At 34.2% G+C, this 19,885-nt stretch overlaps 1 protein-coding gene across 4 annotated transcripts in view; it reads right to left on the bottom strand.

The window, feature by feature from the left end:
- The window catches only part of TRPM3 (transient receptor potential cation channel subfamily M member 3), an 814,585-nt gene that overhangs the window by 155,303 nt on the left and 639,397 nt on the right, over nt 1-19,885 (bottom strand). For all 4 annotated transcript variants that reach the window (XM_053702508.1, XM_053702509.1, XM_053702510.1 and 1 more), the window contains 2 exons: nt 7,744-7,872; nt 2,003-2,254 (listed from right to left, as the gene is read on the bottom strand). In XM_053702508.1, coding sequence (XP_053558483.1) covers nt 2,003-2,254; nt 7,744-7,872 — 381 coding nt within the window. The remainder of the gene's footprint in view (nt 1-2,002; nt 2,255-7,743; nt 7,873-19,885) is intronic.

Raw genomic sequence — 19,885 nt, 5'->3', positions numbered from 1 at the left:
TTATGGAGCAATATTGTGACAATTAAAGTTAATACATGCAAGAGAAACGTAAATGTTACGTCCTGTTGTGAGTATGGCAACCGTGGAATCTGATTGGCTTCAGATGGAACACGTGTCACGTAATGTGATTATGGACACCATGCACATTTGGCAGTATCTAAACAAATGTTACTTTAACACTTTCGTGCCCTAGTTTGCTTATTAATTAATGTATTGACTTAACACCTGTGGCTATATAATTGGCTTCGTTTTAGGGCCTGAAGAAGAGGAGGTTACCTCAAATGTCACTAAATAAATATACTTAAAGGAGAGTACAGAGTTATTCTAACTTCTTTCTTGGGCAATCTCAAACACACAAACACACACACACATCTATATATATATATATATATATATATATATATATATATATATATATATATATATATATATATATATATATATATATATATATATATATTTCATTATGATTGCAGTTGTACTTCTATAGTTACCCTGAGGCTACGTTGTGTAGTGGGATCTATCCATAAATATGGTGAAATTGTATGTAATAACAATCTAGTGCTTCAAGGTTTATATTGTTAATGTAAATATCAGACTGCTTCCTATAGAAATCTCACACGTAGTGCATCACATGACTTTTTGCAGGGTTTTCTAATTAAAAACCATTGCATTATATTATGGGAAAACTTCAACAGCAGTATCCAAACCCATCAGAATATTATTTTCCATCAGTTTTTCCACAGGATTTGTAGACTTTTCAAATTCAACAGCCATGAGATCTTAAAAAACATTTTAACCTATTTAAAGTGGCAGTTTTTAACTGTTTGCATATCTTCTTTACAATGGTATAGTTTTTTTTACACATGCTTAGTTCACATGCTAATAATAATGATCAGGTCTTGGTTTAATAAAAGAAAAAGAAAATATTACTCAAATCACTCTTTTAAATGATAAAATTTGTATACAAATTAAATAAAGTCATACAAATGTTTATCAGTTCAATTAAGTAAATGGTTAATTAAGTTAATTATCAAATAACTTAATTAAATGAATTTTAGTTAATTGTTCACATCATTATCAGTATAATTGGTTAAAGGGAGATAAAGGTGCAAAAAAATGTCCTTAAGCATTAGAGTATTTTATTATTACACATTTGCTCGATATAATTATGTGTTTAGCCGCAGCAAAGTCAGCAAAAAAGCAGCAAGATACATATTTGTGTAGCAACCAATCACCAACTAGCTGCCAGTAGTACACTGCTACTCAAGCCTACCTAGGCATGCTTTGAAGCAAAGGATACTAACAGAATTAATCAAATTCAATTGAAAAGTCTCTTAAAATTGTATGCTCTATCTGATTTATGAACATTTTTCTTTTTCATGTTCCTTTAAGTAAAAACCTTAACTAAAAAGCAGCCATTTTCAACAGTGAATCAATCAGCCATCATGTTTTTGTTTTACTTTAGACACATAACTCTTGCTTCCATGATGGTCTGTGAAAGCATCTTTAGAAAACCCCCATTAAAAGCCTCAGATAGACCAGTTTTTTTTACTGTTCTTTACATGTCTAATTAGATTTGTCCTGTTAGTTTATATAATTAAACAAGTTTTACTAATTGAAACACCAGATATTCTAATGGATTAGAATGGCATATGAAAAGATGCAAATAAATAAATAAAATAAAAAAATCACCCAAGCTTGCATACAATGTTTTCATATGAGAATCCTGATAGATTAGAATATTTTCCAGTCAGCAATAAAAATAAATTCCTAAGTAAATGTAGCTTTTCATTTTACAATGTTAAAGACTATGATGGCAAATATGCACATATATCATATTTAAAATCCTAATATTAATGCTAATAAATCCCTAGATTATGATAAATGTGCATATTTGTGGCCAGTACAATAAATTAGTTATAAAAGCAACTTTTTTCAAAGAAATAACGTTATATTCACTGACTTCATAATCCTTTAAATAAGCAAAAATGTTTCTCACCATCTTGCCAATCATCATGACGTATGGCCCAAGGTATTTGTTTACACCAAAGATGTCAAGCAAACGAATATACCAGTAGATAATGTTCACACAATATACAACTCGCCCATAGCTGCTGATTGGCTGTTCCTGTAAGCGAAGTATCATTCCAAATGAAAAAAGGATTATGGAGATGAGATCCGTTACATTCCAATACTCCTGCAGCCATACTTTAAACTTCTGTAGCAGTTTTCCTGGCTCCGACATCAAGATCTGCAAGATGCAATGAAAAAAAATAGCAGGTCAAGTATTTATTGCACCACCAAGCTTTATAAGTCATTTTACTTTCATTAACTGTGCCAGAATGCTTGAAAGCGTTTCTGGCTCTCAGAATTTAAGATTGCATGAGCAATCACCTGTGCAAGCCCACCTCCTGCTATTGTGCAACCAATTGCGTGAGAATAAGGCTTGTTAGTCATCCGAGACAAATGGCTCCAGGTTGTCTGATTTTTACGATCTTTGAGGTTGCGGATATGTTAAGAAGCAACAGTTGAATGAGGTGCTTAACTTTCAGGTTTCATGCTTGCATGAGAGAGCCTGCACCAAAAAGACCCTGAAGCTGATTAAACAGTTGCATTATTAGGGACCAATATTGTTCTATTTATTTTTATTATTATTTATTTGTATCCACCACCACCATAATCCATAGTTTTCAATAAGGGGTATGCTAACAAAGTAAGACAGGGGTGGTTCTAGAAGTTTAACATTTATATAATTTAAAAAAAAAAAAAAAACAGAAAAAGCTAAATACCATCCAAACATCCTGGATCTTGCGGGATTGTCACAAGAGGTTGAATTATTAGAGGTAGACTTCTCTAAAAATATGAGTTTTGAAAGAATGCATGAAGCTATAAAGGGTGGAGAGAGTCTGACTTAGTAAGGTAGAGAGTATTACAAACTGGGGGCAGCAAAAAAAAAAGTGTTGGAGGAGTAAAAAGGAAGACGTGAAGGAAAGAGTGATGTAGGTAACTGGCAGAGTGAGTAATGTGGTTAGCTGGGATGTTCTAGATCCTTAAGAATGAGCTAACAAAAGCTGACAAAGATCAATATCAAGGAATCAGATAGAATGAAGTCTAAATGCTCTTCTTATTTAAGCTCTTATAGCAATCACCCTTCTCCCCAGGCAGTGACACTGGCAGCAAAGATGAAGATTTGGGGTAAGTGTAAGTCACAGGGTTAATATATACAGTATACACACAACCTATAATGAGGTCATCCAGCATGGCTGCCCCCTTAGCACCAAAGCTGTTACTAGAACTTCCTGCATGGGTTGGTTTGCCTTAGTAATAAATTAGGAGCTGCAGAGACACTGGCAGCTGACATTTACACACACTGCTTTGAGAACTTAACCCTATAAATGTATTAATCTGTGTACACAGCAAATAGGGTTAAGTTCTCAGAGAAGTAAGGGTGTAAAGTATAGTACTTTTTTGCTTTGTTTATGTGATCTGTGTGTACAGGCAAATACAGGGCAAACAACATTTATTTTAAAATCTTGGACATTTGTTTCTTTAGCAGATGTTCCTTTCTCTAGCACCAGAATTCACCTTCAACCTCCTCCCCTTACAATAAATCACAGCCTTCACCCTTCTGTTCTTCTTGGTTCCATCAATTGTGCAAGTTCTCCCACTTAAGAAGATGAGAGAGGCCTGTAATTTTCATCATAGGTATACCTCAACTATGAGAGACAAAATGTGGAAACAAATCCAGACAATCACATTGTCTGATTTGGAAAGAATTTATTTGCAAATTATGGTGGAAAATAAGTATTTGGTCAATATCAAAAGTTCATCTCAATACTTGGTTATATATCCTTTGTTGGCAATGACAGAGGTCAAACGTTTTCTGTAAGTCTTGACAAGGTTGTCACACACTATTGCTGGTATGTTGGCCCATTCCTGCATGCAGATCTCCTCTAGAGCAGTGATGTTTTGGGGCTGTCGCTGGGCAACACAGACTTTCAACTCCCTCCAAAGGTTTTCTATGGGGTTGAGATCTGGAGACTGGCTAGGCCACTCCAGGACCTTGAAATGCTTCTTACGAAGCCACTCCTTCGTTGCCCGGGTGGTGTGTTTGGGATCATTGTGATGCTGAAAGACCAGCCACATTTCATCTTCAATGCCCTTGCTGATGGAAGGAGGTTTGCACTCAAAATCTCACGATACATGGCCCCATTCATTCTTTCATGTACACGGATCAATCGTCCTGTTCCCTTTGCAGAGAAACAGCCCCAAAGCATGATGTTGCCACCCCCATGCTTCACAATAGGTATGGTGTTCTCTCTCCTCCAAACATGACAAGTTGTGTTTCTACCAAACAGTTATACTTTGGTTTCATCTAGCCATATGATATTCTCCCAATCCACTTCTGGATCATCCAAATGCTCTCTAGCATACTTCAGACGGGCCCGGACATGTACTGGCTTAAGCAGGGGGACACGTCTGGCACTGCAGGATCTGAGTCCCTGGCAGCGTAGTGTGTTACTGATGGTAGCCTTTGTTACGTTGCTCCAGCTCTCTGCAGGTCATTCACTAGGTCCCCCCCGTGTGGTTCTGGGATGTTTGCTCACCGTTCTTGTGATCATTTTGACCCCACAGGGTGAGATCTTGCGTGGAGCCCCAGATTGAGGGAGATTATTAGTGGTCTTGTATGTCTTCCATTTTCTAATTATTTCTCCAACAGTTGAGTTCTTCCCCCCAAGCTGTTTGCCTATTGCAGATTAAATTTTCCCAGCCTGGTGCAGGTCTACAATTTTGTTTCTGGTGTCCTTCGACAGCTCTTTGGTCTTCACCATAGTGGAGTTTGGAGTGTGACTGTTTGAAGTTGTGGACAAGTGTCTTTTATACTGATAAGTTCAAATAGGTGCCATTAATACAGGTAATGAGTGGAGGACAGAGGAGCATCTTAAAGAAGAAGATACAGGTCTGTGAGATCCAGAAATATTGCTTGTTTGAAGGTGACCAAATTCTTATTTTCCACCATAATTGGTGTGATTGTCTGGATTTGTTTCCACATTTTGTCTCTCATAGTTGAGGTATACCTATGATGAAAATTACAGGCCTCTCTCATCTTCTTAAGTGGGAGAACTTGCACAATTGGTGGCTGACTAAATACTTTTTCCCCCCACTATATATATATATATATATATATATATATATATATATATATATATATATATATATATATATATATATATATATATATATATATATATATATATATATATATGAAAAATAAGATTTTTTTTATTATGATTTTAGAAAAGTTCCTTTATAGGTGTTTTTTTCCAGTTACTCAGCTTTTCAAAATGATATAGTGCATCAAATGTGCATTAAAAGAAAATGAGAAAAATCAAACAGATGGTGAGATAAGTAAAAAATTGATTATTAGAAGAAATTGTATCTTTTTAACTATGTAGAGTCTGTTTTAAAATGTCTTCATTATAGTTTTCTATGCACACTTTATTATTAATTGTCTGCAGCAGAAAAGGTTAGATAACTAAAGCTTATGTATAATGTCTGTGTGTGTAACGGTGTATGTATATGTGTGTGTACTGTTGTAATTGTTTTGTCATCTTTGTGTGTGTGTGTATATGTATGTATATATTTGTGTGTGTTTGTATGTTTGTGTGTATTTATGTATATATTTGTGTGTATGTATGTTTGTGTGTGCAGGTATGTATATGTGTGTGTGTATGTATGTATGTGTGTGTGTGTATGTGCCTGTGTGTATGTTTTTGTGTGTATGTATGTTTGTGTATGTAGGTATGTATATGTGTGTGTGTGTGTGTATGTATGTATGTCTATCTTCTATATCTGTCCATGCATATTATGTTATAAAGGAAGACATAAGATGCATACCTGTTGTATTTTTAATACCTGCGTTCCTTTTCCATTTATATCTGTGTTTTATCTTCTTATGAAAAAAATATAGAGTGTTGTAATTGTTTTGTTGTCATCTTTGTGTGTATATATGTGTATGTACATATGTGTGTATGTACGTATGTGTGTATGTATGTATGTGTGTATGTACATATGTGTGTGTGTGTATGTATTTGTGTGTTTATCTGTGTGTGTATTTGTGTGTGTGTATTTATTTGTATGTGTGTGTGTATTTGTGTGTGTGTTTGTATGTATTTCTGTGTGTGTGTCTCTGTGTTTGTGTATTTGTGTGTGTGTGTCTGTGTGTGTATGTATTTGTGTGTTTATCTGTGTGTGTATTTGTGTGTGTGTGTCTGTGTGTGTATGTATTTGTGTGTGTCTATGTATGTATTTGTGTGTGTATATGTATGTATTTGTGTGTGTGTTTTTTCAGTGGTATGATTTAGTGGTGAAAATTATCAGTGCCCCCCCAGTTTTGACTCTGGTATCTTATGTGCCCCCCCCCCCCCCATATATTGTTCCTAGAGTCGCCACTGGTGCATTTCCAGATATAAAAATTAGACTATCCATAATTTTTGGAGCTAAATCACATTAAAAGGGGGTAAAATAAAAGATTAAAGGGATATTAAACCCAAGTTTTTCTTTCATGATTCAGATAGAGCATGCAATTTTAAGCAACTTTCTAATTTACTCCTATTATCAATTGGGTAGTGCTTGCTGATCGGTGGCTACATTTAGCTTAAAATTGCATGCTCTATCTGAATCGTGAAAGAAAAAAAATTGGGTTTCATATCCCTTTAAAGAATTTTGCATACCTAAATATTTTATATACAAATATCAAGGTGTTTGCTGCTCCTTTAACGCTTAGAAGAATATAGTAATTTATAGTAATTACTTTTAATCAGTTCTGTGTGATGCTGAGCACTAGCCTACATAACATGTGCATTTTATTTAAAGGGACAGTTAACACCAACATTTTTGTTGTTTTAAAAGATAGATAATCCCTTTATTACCTATTCCCCAGTTTTGCATAACCAACACAGTTATAATAATACACTTTTTACCTCTGTGATTAACTTGTATCTAAACATCTTCTGACAGCCCCCTGATCACATGACATTTTATTTATTATCTTTTGACTTTCATTTTAGCCAATTAGTGCAGTGTCTGCCACAATCCACAGGTGTGCTCACAATGTTATCTATAGGGTTTACCTGAACTAGCTCTCCCCTGCTGTGAAAAGCAAATACAAAAGCATGTGATTAGAGGCGGCCTTCAAGGGCTTAGAAATTATCATATGAGCCTTCCTAGGTCTAGCTTTCAACTAAGAATACCAAAAGAACAAAGCAAAATTGGTGATAAAAGTAAATTGGAAAGTTGTTTAAAATTAAATGCCCTATTTGAAACATGAAAGTATTTTTTTGGACTTGACTGTCCCTTTAAATAATCCAAACTTAAACTTAAATTAGTATACTGTTATATTTAATAAAAACAGTTTATATAATATTATCATTTGTCACAGAAAAACACAAATCAACAATATGTTTTAGAAAAAAAAAATGTTTGGTCTCATATGTGATTAGATAGAGTCCTCTAGTGGTCATTGAAACACATGAAAACTAAAAACAAATATAGTCATCAGGTTCCGTTGCATGAATAATATGAACCATGCAAACATTAAGCACTGTAAATTTTCATAATATATTTAATGCAGTGAATGGAAATTCAAAAGAAAAACAAAGAAAAATTGTCATTTTAACAAAACAATGAATCCCCCCTCCCCCCCACACACACAATTTGCATTTATTGGTGAACAATTACCTCTCTCATCTTTTCTATTCCCAGGGTAAAAATATATGATATAACAATCCATTCCTGCATGGAGGGCCAACGGTCCATTTTCACTAATACAATGTAGTTGAACAGCATAAGGTAGCCCATGTAGGCCATCTGTATGATAATAATAAAAAACAATAGTAATATTATTAAGGAGATGTTAAATGTTCCATTTATTGTGCCATTATAATGATAAACAACAGATTATTGCACAGTTTGTGAAAATTGCTTTTATTACACAGCAAAAATGTTGAACATTCCATTATTATCTTTCAACACAAACTCTTTAATATCGAATGCACCAAACTTTTATGTATATGACAATATACAGTTTTATTTATTTACACCAGCCAAACGAGAATGCGTTTTATATTTCTATATTTGATGTAACTTTTCAGTATTACTGATGCTCATCAGATACCCCTGCTAATAATTAGGAAATAAAGAAACCTTAAAACAAACCTCCCCTCCTTTTAAGCCACATGTGGGACCCATAGATTAATAGCAGCCAACCCATGGGTCAGGGATCTTTATCACTTGGAGAAAGGAGAACCTTTTTAAGTGGGATAGGTAGGAAAGAGTAATGAGGGTATATAACGTAGTTGAGAGCAGAATGATGTTTGCTGAATGTTGCAAGATAGCTTCCTCCTGCCCAGTTTTTTTTTCTTGTGTTGATTTGTTTAATTGTTGGGATTATTGCAGATGGATACTTGGGATTCATATTCTATCCTAATAAATAGCTTTTGCTCTTGTAGTGTGCAAAGTAAATTCAGATATGCTAGTATATGCCTGGTGCATTAAATAATAAAGGCAATATGGAGCAACAATTACTTAAATATAACAGCGGTGTGTTTGGTTTTCATGATGACTCATGACCACATGAATGTCTTCCAATCCTGAAAAATGTAGACAAGACAGCCTTTAGTTTATTATTTATTTCTTAACATGCACAACAGAATCGGTTGAACACTATTCCACAGTCACACACAAACACAACCTCACTTACACAAATACATAGACACACTCATTCACTAACCAACCAGCAATGATCTGAATACACTTTAACGTTTTTAATAAAAAAGCTTTAAATTCATATGTTCTTCACATAGAACATGTTCTTTTTAATAATATATATATATATATATATATATATATATATATATATATATATATATATATACAGTATATATACATATTCAGTATATATATATGTATATATATATATATACACATATTCAGTATATATATATGTATATATATATATATATACACATATACAGTATATATATATATATATATATATATATATATATATATATATATATATATATATACTGCATATATATACACACACACAGATATGTCTGTACAGTATATATATATATATATATATATATATACACACACACACAGATATGTCTGTACAGTATATATATATATATATATATATATATATATACACACACACACAGATATGTCTGTACAGTATATATATATATATATATATACTGTATACACACACACACAGATATATATATATATAATTATAAATATACACATACATATACTGTGCAGACATATGTGTATATATATATATATATATATATGTGTGTATATATGTATGTATGTGTGCACATACTTATTTACATAGCACACAAAGACACATGTATACACATATTAGACTTGTACAGCAATTAATAATTTGTTTCTGACGAATCATTCGTAGCGAATATTCTGAAAAATTTGCTTTTCAGAAAATTTGTTTGCTGCACTTTTCAGTATTCTTACTAAATTTTCTGTAACATTTACATTGTTTTTTGTTAAATTGAATGTAAATGTTCCTTTACTGCAGGTGAAAATGTGTCACCTATAGTTTTATACTTACCTATTGCACTATGGGGGAGCGGCACTACTCCCGAGCCTTCTTCACAGAGCCCAGGGTTGCTCTTATAGGAGGCTCAGCGCGGTGAATCCCAAACCCTGCGCTAAAGGAGAAGGTTGGATTAGCACGGCTCCCCATAGCGCTTTAGGTAAGTATATTTCATATATATATTTAATAATGAAATATATATATATATATATATATATAAACACACACACACAAACACATTGGAGCCCTTCCCATTCAAAAACTGCTATATACCATATCCCTTTTTAACCCTTTTAAAACCTTTTTTTATCAATATTAAAGGACCAGTCCATACAGCAGATTTGCATAATCAACACATGCATGATAAAAATACAATGCAATAGCTATTAGGGGCATATTTATCAAGCTCCGTATAGAGCTTGAGGCCCCTAAAGATCGCTGCTCTATAACCTGTCCACCTGCTCTGAGGCGGCGGACAGAAATCAACCTGATCGAATATGATCGGGTTGATTGACACCCCCTGCTAGCGGCCGCGAATCTGCAGGGGGCGGCATTGCACCAGCAGTTCACAAGAACTGCTGGTGCAATTATAAATGATGACAGCGTATGCTGTCGGCATTTATAGATGTGCAGCGGACATGATCCACTATATCGAATCTTGTCCAATCAAAACATAGTAAATAGGCCCCATAGTCTGGACTTCAAATGAGTAGTAGATTTTTTTCTGACAAATTTCTAAATTATGTCTATTTCCACTCCTCCTGTACCACATAACAGCCATCACCCAATCACAAATGCATATACGTATAATCTGTGAATTCTTGCACATGCTCAGTAGGTGACTCATAAAACTGTAAACATTAAAAGACCATGCACATTTTGTTAATGGAAGTAAATTGGAAAGTTGTTTAAAATTGTTAGCTCTATCTGAATCATTAAAGTTTAATTTTGACCTTAATGTCCCATTAAGATTTTGTTTTATTAAAATGTGTGTATAGTAGTTTAATACTTTAATATGTATTTGATGTGTGTTATGATTTTTCTTTTAATTTTTACATTTTACTTCAGGTCTCAAGTCACAATATTCTAGCACAGTTTTGGCTTTCGCTCAAGTGCAACCTATAACTTTTAACTTGTAACACGAGTGCTATTTAGTGTAGTTGCAATCACCATTGAAAGTATTGGTTGCTCTAGAGCGATGATAGTCTCGCTAACCATTCTCTGGTAAATCAGTTTTACCATGGACATGTAATATAAAGTTCTGAGCTAATGTTATCACGGTCAAACGATATTGTGTATCACGTCCTGCGCCATCATTAGCTCGCCACTTGTAATCTGGCTCCATATGGGATAGCATTTTCATATTGATATAAAGCAATTTTCAAAAGAATGTATACCATTTATTTATGAGTTTTAGAGTTTGGTTCTTCTTGCAATGTTTTTGTCACATATAGTTAGCAACAATATGTCAAAACTTCATTGCTGTATATTAAGTTGTTTTTAAAGTAGTATTTTAAATAAGGAAGAATGTTAAGTTACACCCTGTGTGTGTGTACTATTCCATAATAGGAAATATAGAAAAATCATTCATGTACTTAAATGGCCATGAAACCCACATTTTTTCTTTTGTGATTTAGAAAGAGAATGCCATTTTAAACATCTTTCTAATTTACTTATATTATATAATTTGTTTTATTCTCTTGATATTCTTTGCTGAAAAGCATATCTAGATATGCTCAGTAGCTGCTGATTGGTTGCTGCACATAGAAACTTTGTGTGATTGGCTCACCATGCGCATTGCTTTTTCTTCAACTAAGGATCTATAGAAAATGAAGCAAAATAAATAATAGAAGTAAATTGTAATGTTATTTAAATTTGTATTCTCTATCTGAATCATGAAAGAAAGATTTTGGGTTTAGTGGCCCTTTAATTGATGTAATGTACTAAATTTACTATTGTTCTGAATAATTATGCCTTCATCCTATATGAATGTTGAATATTTACTGAAGAATTTACCATATGTTTTTGGAAAAAAATGTTACATTTTGATGTATGGAATGTAACATTTGTATGTCAACTGCTATAAATAAGATAATGCGATTAACATTTAAATATAAAGTTGCATCCAAAATCTCAGTTTGATTTGTATATACAAAAATATCAGTCTGAAACATATGCCTATTTCTTGTATTAATTGGAATTTCATCTAATTCCATAATTTTGTATGTTGTCCTGTTTGTTGTCATCTTTTAAACAGGGTCTTCATAGTATCCAGGGACATACAACAAAATCCAGGGACTGTCCCTGGAAATCAGGGACTGTTGGCAACTATGGGTCTTGTGTATAAAACTACATTTATTATTGTAATATTATATAGTATCATTCAATACATTTATTATATAGGGGTTTGCTTTATTTATCATAATATCTTTTGTTAACAACATGCCCACTACATTTACAAAGATGGAAATGTCTTTTCCAATTTCTCACTGATAATCCTGAAGTGGCTTCAACTCGTAGTAATGTTATGATGTCTATAAGAAAAGCTCAATCATCTCTCTAAACCTGATTTTATTTCCTTTCTCTATTATAGTTATACTATATTCTTATGCACACTATACAGATTTCCTAGAGTTGTCACACATTTGAATATGTTAAATTAAAACAGAAAGCCCTGGCAAATAATTGGCAGTAGATATGTGATTTCAATGGCCACTGTAACACACTTTAAAAATAGAATTCACATCACATTACATATACCAAGCTGGGAATGTAAAGTATAGTGTGCCTTTGACAGTATATTAACCTTAATATAAGATTATCACAAAATACAAAACCAAGAAGAGAGCACTGTAAACAGCAAATAATATACATTATAGTATAAATGTTATTAACCTACAAAAACATACCTCCCCGCTAGGTGTCCATTGGAGTCATCATTGACTGGGAACTTTGGACGTCATCCTTCCCATTAAGGGCAAGATTACAAGTGGAGCGGTATTTTGCGCTTCCGCTAGAGCTTTAGATCCGCAAGAATTAAGATGCTTGCACTAGCTGGGCTGTGCTCGTATTACAGGTTGAAAAAGTAAGCTGTTTTCGCTCTAGTGTTGAGCGATTGGAAATTGGAAAAAAAAAAACCACTCTTGCGCAAACACAATCACATATTCTCAGTTGCGCTAACCCAGCATGAAAATAGGAATATTTCATATTCCAATGTTCTTTACATAATAGAATATGTGCTATTTATTAATAAATACATATTTCTATGTAAATCTGATGTTTATATATTGTCAGGACAATTGTCCAGTAAAATTCACCATTTTGATATTGCATATTAATTACATATGTCTGTGCAATATAATATAGGGGTACAATTGATCATGTGTATTTACTTATATATTCAGGTACACATACAGTATATATTATTTTTCAGTATTAATATGTAGCTATTCGCTAGTGCTGCTTGTCAGTATATAATTGGTTACTGTAAAGTTTTTGTACTTTATAAAAATAATCCATGTTTAGTTACTATGATATGCAAGGTCCCCAACATAGCTGCATGATTCCTATCATTATATTATTGGTATAAATATCCACAAATATCCAAATGTTTTTCATACATAGTTCCAGTAAGTCTCTTTTCTATAAACATTAGTGGGGTTCAACCTTGGTTAACGGTCAAATGGAGATACTGACTTGTTTTTCAGAATATATTTACAAGATACATATTTGTCTGTTATAGCTTAGTGACGAGTGCCATCTTCCGAGGGAAAAATATTCTGACTGCTAAATCTTAGCTCATTAACAAAAATGTTAATTTATCTGTAATTAGTGTTAGCCAATCATTTATTATAAACCTAACCTTATTAGTGGTGGTGGAGTTAAGAGTTTTCCATAAAATACACACTTGGGCACAAGGGGACACGAGTAGATGGCTCAAGGGACCACACTGAGCATGCATTATGACCACACCCTATCCAGAGGAGATGGGAGACTAAGCTGACCAGATAGACAAGTCAGGATAATGGCGAGAGAGGGTCCAGGGGTAACCTAAGAGGGTCTATTTACACTGAACCCCAATGAAGGATCCCACAATGTTGCTAAGTATGAAACAGTTTTGTTAATATGATTTATGCTCTTTACATTTATATTCAAAGTTTTATTATTGAATCAGGTGAGTTAATCAAATCTGGTTTGCCCTTTATAGTCACAAATATTTTTTTGGGGGTAATTCCTGTTAACCTGGTTTTATCTGTCGACAATAACACTGGGTCAATCAGGAATCTGGTAATAATATAATTTTCTTATGGTTTGCCATGATAATTAGCTGCCTGATTCTTGCCAGCTATGCTGAGAATTTACATAACAAACGTTTCTGTTTCTCTATTATTCACGCAAGCTACCGCTAGATAAATTCATTTAAAGGGACACTGAACCCAAATTTTTTCTTTTGTGATTCAGATAGAGCATGCAATTTTAAGCAACTTTCTAATTTACTCCTATTATCAATTTTTCTTCATTCTTTTGCTATCTTTATTTGAAAAAGAAGGCGTTTCTTTTTGTTCAGGACTTTGGACAGCACTTTTTTATTGGTGGATGAATTTAACCTCCAATCAGCAAGGACAACCCAGGTTGTTCACTAAAAATGGGCCGGGATCTAAACTTACATTTTTGCATTTAAAATAAAGATATCAAGAGAATGAAGAACATTTGATAATAGGAGTGAATTAGAAAGTTGCTTAAAATTTCATGCTTTATCTGAATCACAAAAGAAAAAAATTGGGTTCAGTGTTCCTTTAATGATTTTTTTCCATTAGTTTTAACCTGATAATCATTAAATCATTGTAATGATGTATGTTTATTGATTTGCTTTATTCATATATTGCTTAATATTTCCAATAATTCTTTTAATAAACTAACGCCTAGATTTAGAGTTTGGCGTTAGCTGTCAAAAGCAGCGTTAAGCTGTCCTAACGCTGCTTTTGGCCGCCCGCTGGTATTTAGAGTCAGGCAGGAAAGGGTCTACCACTCACTTCCCTACCGCGATTCCAGGCTACCGCAGATCCCCTTACGTCAATTGCGTATCCTATCTTTTCAATGGGATCTGCCTAATGCTGGTATTTGGAGTCTTGGGAGAAGTGAGTGGTAGACCCTCTACCGACAAGACTCCTAATGCCAAAAAAAGTCAGTAGTTAAGAGCTTTATGGGCTAACGCCGAAATATAAAGTTCTTAACTACTGTGCTCTAAAGTACACTAACACCCATAAACTACCTATGTACCCCTAAACCGAGGCCCCCCCACATCGCAGCCACTCTAATACATTTTTTTAACCCCTAATCTGCCGACCGGACACTGCCGCCACCTACATTATCCCTATGAACCCCTAATCTGCTGCCTCTAACATCGCCGACCCCTATATTATATTTATTAACCCCTAATCTGCCCCCCCCCCAATGTCGCCGCTACCTAACTACACTTATTAACCCCTAATCTGCCGACCGGACCTCGCCGCCACTATAATAAATGTATTAACCCCTAAACCGCCGCACTCTCGCCTCGCAAACACTATAATAAATAGTTTTAATCCCTAATCTGCCCTCCCTAACATCGCCGCCACCTACCTACAATTATTAACCCCTAATCTGCCGCCCGCACCGTCACCGCTACTATAATAAAGTTATTAACCCCTAAACCTAACTCTAACAATAACCCTAACACCCCCCTAACATAAATATAATTTATATTAAATTAAATAATATTCCTATAATTAACTAAATTATTCCTATTTAAAACTAAATACTTACCTATCAAATAAACCCTAATATAGCTACAATGTAATTAATTATTACATTGTAGCTATTTAGGATTTATATTTATTTTACAGGCAACTTTGTATTTAAAATAAATCCTAACCTAAGTTACAATTAAACCTAACACTACACTATCATTAAATTAATTAAATAAATTACCTACAATTACCTAAAATAAAATACAATAAAATAAACTATTCTATAATACAAAAAAACAAAAAAAAAAACACTAAATTACAAGAAAAAAAAAGAATTACAAGCAGTTTAAACTAATTACACCTAATCTAAACCCCCTAATAAAATAAAAAAGCCCCCAAAATAAAAAAATCCCTACCCTATTCTAAAATACAAAAGTAATCAGCTCTTTTAACAGCCCTTAAAAGGGCTTTTTGCAGGGCCTTGCCCCAAAGTAATCAGCTCTTTTGCATGACAATAAAAATACAATACCCCCCAACATTACAACCCACCACCCACATACCCCTAATCTAACCCACCCAAACCCCCCTTAAAAAAACCTATCACTAACCCCCTGAAGATCTCCCTACCTTAAGTCGTCTTCACCCAGCCGAGCCGAATTCTTCATCCAAGCGGAGCAAGAAGATGTCCTCCATCCGGTAGAAGTCTTGATCCAAGCGGCAAAGAAGAGGTCCTCCATCCGGGCGAAGTCTTGATCCAAGCGGCAAAGTAGAGGTCTTCCATCCGGGCGATGTCTTCTTCCAAGCGGCATCTTCTATCTTCTTTCTTCCGGATCCATCTTCGTCCCGCCGACGCGGAACATCCTCCTTCCCCGACGGACTAACGACGAATGAAGGTTCCTTTAAGGGACATCATTCAAGATGGCGTCCCTTCAATTCCGATTGGCTGATAGAATTCTATCAGCCAATCGGAATTAAGGTAGAAAAAAATCTGATTGGCTGATGCAATCAGCCAATCAGATTGAAGTTCAATCCGATTGGCTGATCCAATCAGCCAATCGTATTGAATTTGCATTCTATTGGCTGATCGGAACAGCTTTTTACCGACAAAACTCTAAATCTAGCCGTAAGTTTGCTTATTGATCTGGTCTCAGTTTAATTAATAGACAAATCAGAACTAAAAGGATTCAGGTTTTATATTTATTATCCTTTGCAAATGATATAATTCAGAGTGTTATTAAATTGCACACATTGCCCCTGCAAAGTTGGTAACCGCTATTAAATATATATTGAATTATATTATCAGAATGATATAGAGGTTCCATAATATTTATTGTGTCTAAACACATGATACACTTTGCGGGTACACTACTGAAATAGTAATAATAAAAATAATAATAATAAGGATAATATTCACAACAATATGTATGATTATATATAGGTATAGATATATACAGATATATATATATATATATAGGAATATCTATTTAGAAATACTTAGAAAAACATATTTTGCTATGTGCAAAACAGTGGAATGTGAAATATTTACAGTAAATACATAGTTAAAATCTTTATTAAAAATTAATATCACATAAATATGTTTTACATGTTTTCATCTACTTAAAGGGACACTCGGGTCAAATACAGCATGTAATTTTAAACAACTTTCCAATTTACTTCCATTAAAAAAAATGTGCACAGTCTTTTATATTTACACTATTTGAGTCACCAGCTCCTACTGAGCATGTGCAAGAATTCACAGACTATACGTATATACATTTGTGATTGGCTGATTACTATCATATGATACAGGGGGAGTGGAAATATACATAACTTTGAAATTTGTTAGAAAAAAATCTGCTGCTCATTTGAAATTCAGAGTAAATGCTATTGTATTGTCTTGTTATCTTGCATTTGTTGATTATGCAAATCTACTATGTTTACTGGTCCTTTAATGGCAAGGGCTCCAATGCACCTATATATGTGTCTGTATATGTATACATATATATTTATGTGTTGATATGTGTATACATGTCTATAAATACCTAAATGTATATTTACACACACTCATTCACATACCTATTTATAAGATGTATATGTATGTATCTCTATGTTAAAGCCCCTTTATGGCTTTTTTTTCTAACACCCGAGATCTCATATCTTTGAGCCCATAACTTTTGTGTGCAATTTTTTTGCAAATAATTTTTATTATGCAGTTTTATTATGAGTATTAGTGTACTTTGTAATGTATTTTTGATGTGTTTTGTGAAACTTTTCATTTTCAGTTAACCAAAGCTCTGAAGTCGCAGTAATGATTCTAGCGTAAACCGTGATTGTGCTCACTTGATCGCATTTACTCTGAACTTGTAATACGAGCGGTAAGCCAGATGAGCGCAAACCCTCGCAATATACTCCTTATTGCTCGGGCGCAAAACGGTTGCGCTTCACTTGTAAGCTAACCCTAAATAAAACAAGTAAGTTAAAACAATCCACAAACTGCAGGTGTTCTTTATTAAAAACAATATTAATATTTCATAGTTTGCAAAATGAGTGATGTCACAATAAAGTGTGCTGCATCCAATAATTCTATCATTTTATGACAAGACCAGCGATGTTTTGCTTTAGTTTTCTTTTTAATGCTCAGTGCAGCCATTAAAAGCAGAACACGAATATAAATCTTAAAATAAAACAAAGGTTCAATCCACCTGTGCATAAAGCAATGACAAATAAGGTCCTTTAGAATATAGTGACCATATAGTGATAAGTAGTCTGCAGTCTGTTCTGTTTCACGCATACAGATAAGTACACTGCAGCCTTTTCCTTCATTTCCTTCTTCTTTTCTTTCATCGTTTCTTTCTCAGACGATCATATAATCTTTATTCTATCATTATTATAAATTTCATTTTACTTCATAACTCTTTTTCTGCTTTTTTTTTTAAACTTTGTGTATGTTTATCCTATCCTATAGCCATATTTCCTTTTTTCTTACTCCATTTCAGCCTCTCTGTTATTCTTGTGCCCCACTTCCTCACCTACTACACTCCTCCTGCCCTTCTGCATCTTTACACCTTGCTGCACTATTTGTTGTGTGTGATATGAGCCTTTCCTTCTTTTCCCACATACTTCTCAACTCTCAAGCTAAAGGGCCATGATACCCAAATGTTGAAACACTTGAAAGTGTTTTACAGTTATGCTGCATTACTATCAAGTGATTTAGCATATGAGTTTTATGTCCCTTTAACCCCTTAACCCAATCCAACATATATATACATTGTGCGGTACTTTGGCTATCGTACCGCACCATGTATATATACGTTGTCGCTTCAGGAAGCTCAAGCACTCTCAGCTATTAAGTAACAACCGAGAGCAGTAGCTCCTGAAGCTTCAGGCATCTGCCGCATATGGAGCTGGAGCACAATCGGTGTTCCGGCTTCATATGAGGGCAGATAACTGATCGTTATAGATGGTGACACTGTGTGTGTCACCGTCTGTAACGATCATTGCTGGTGCCGGCGGGAGGTGAAGGTGGGTGGGCAGTCCAGCAGGGGAAGGAGAAGGAGGGAGTTGGGAGGTCCCTATCTACGGAAAATAATTATATAAAGGGACAGGGAGGGATGGGGCAGCTACGCTACAGAAAAGGTGATCTGTGGGTATGGGGGACCCTAAACTAAAGATCGTGGGGGTGGGACACTACTAAATGTTAAAAAATATTTTTAAATGTTAAAAATAATATATATATATATTTATTTTTTTAAAAAGTTAGTTTATAGGTACTGGCAGACAGCTGACAGTACCTAAGATGGTGCCTAACAGTTAGAGGGGGGAGGTTTAGAGAGCTGTTTTTGGTGTGGGGGATCAGGGAGGTTGGGAGGTAAAGGACATACTTGAAAACGAGAGAAATCTCAATGTATCCTTCCTGGTAAAATATTTTATAAATAAATAAATATAAATAAATGAAGAAGGATCCTACACTGCAGAAATTATAAATATATATATAAAAAAAACATTTTATTTTTTAAAAAAGCCTTATTTTCATACTGGCAGACTGTCTGCCAGTACTTAAAGGGACAGTATACTGTAAAATAATTTTTCCCTTAATGTGTTTACAATTGCTTTTTTTACCAACTGCAGAGTAAAAATGTATGAAAATTAGCTTTTTAAGGTTTATTTGTGTATATTAATGCTCTGATTTTGTGTTTTGAGGCCACAACCTAATAAAATGGGTTGAGCTTGTAGGTATTATCAGATCTCATTATTGTATCACATTGTATACATATACCTGCTTCTTTATCTTGTATCTGTCTATAAAACAATCACCAGTACTTGGAGAGAACAATGGAAAATCAACATTTTATTACCTCTCTGCTATATCACAATGGGAGTGTAATCTCTTCTGCTGGCTGTGTTTACAAAGCTTATCTATAGCTTGGACCTGCGGCCACAAACTTTCAGAATAGGTGGGGATACCACATGCTATATTACGATTTCAAATGCCAATATACGGGTAAAGGAGCTACTTGTAAACAATTTA

Source organism: Bombina bombina, chromosome 2, assembly GCF_027579735.1.
Source record: "Bombina bombina isolate aBomBom1 chromosome 2, aBomBom1.pri, whole genome shotgun sequence".
NCBI lineage: Eukaryota > Metazoa > Chordata > Amphibia > Anura > Bombinatoridae > Bombina > Bombina bombina.
The sequence above is the reverse complement of the archived record's forward strand: the minus strand, read 5'-3'. Positions and strand labels throughout refer to the sequence as shown.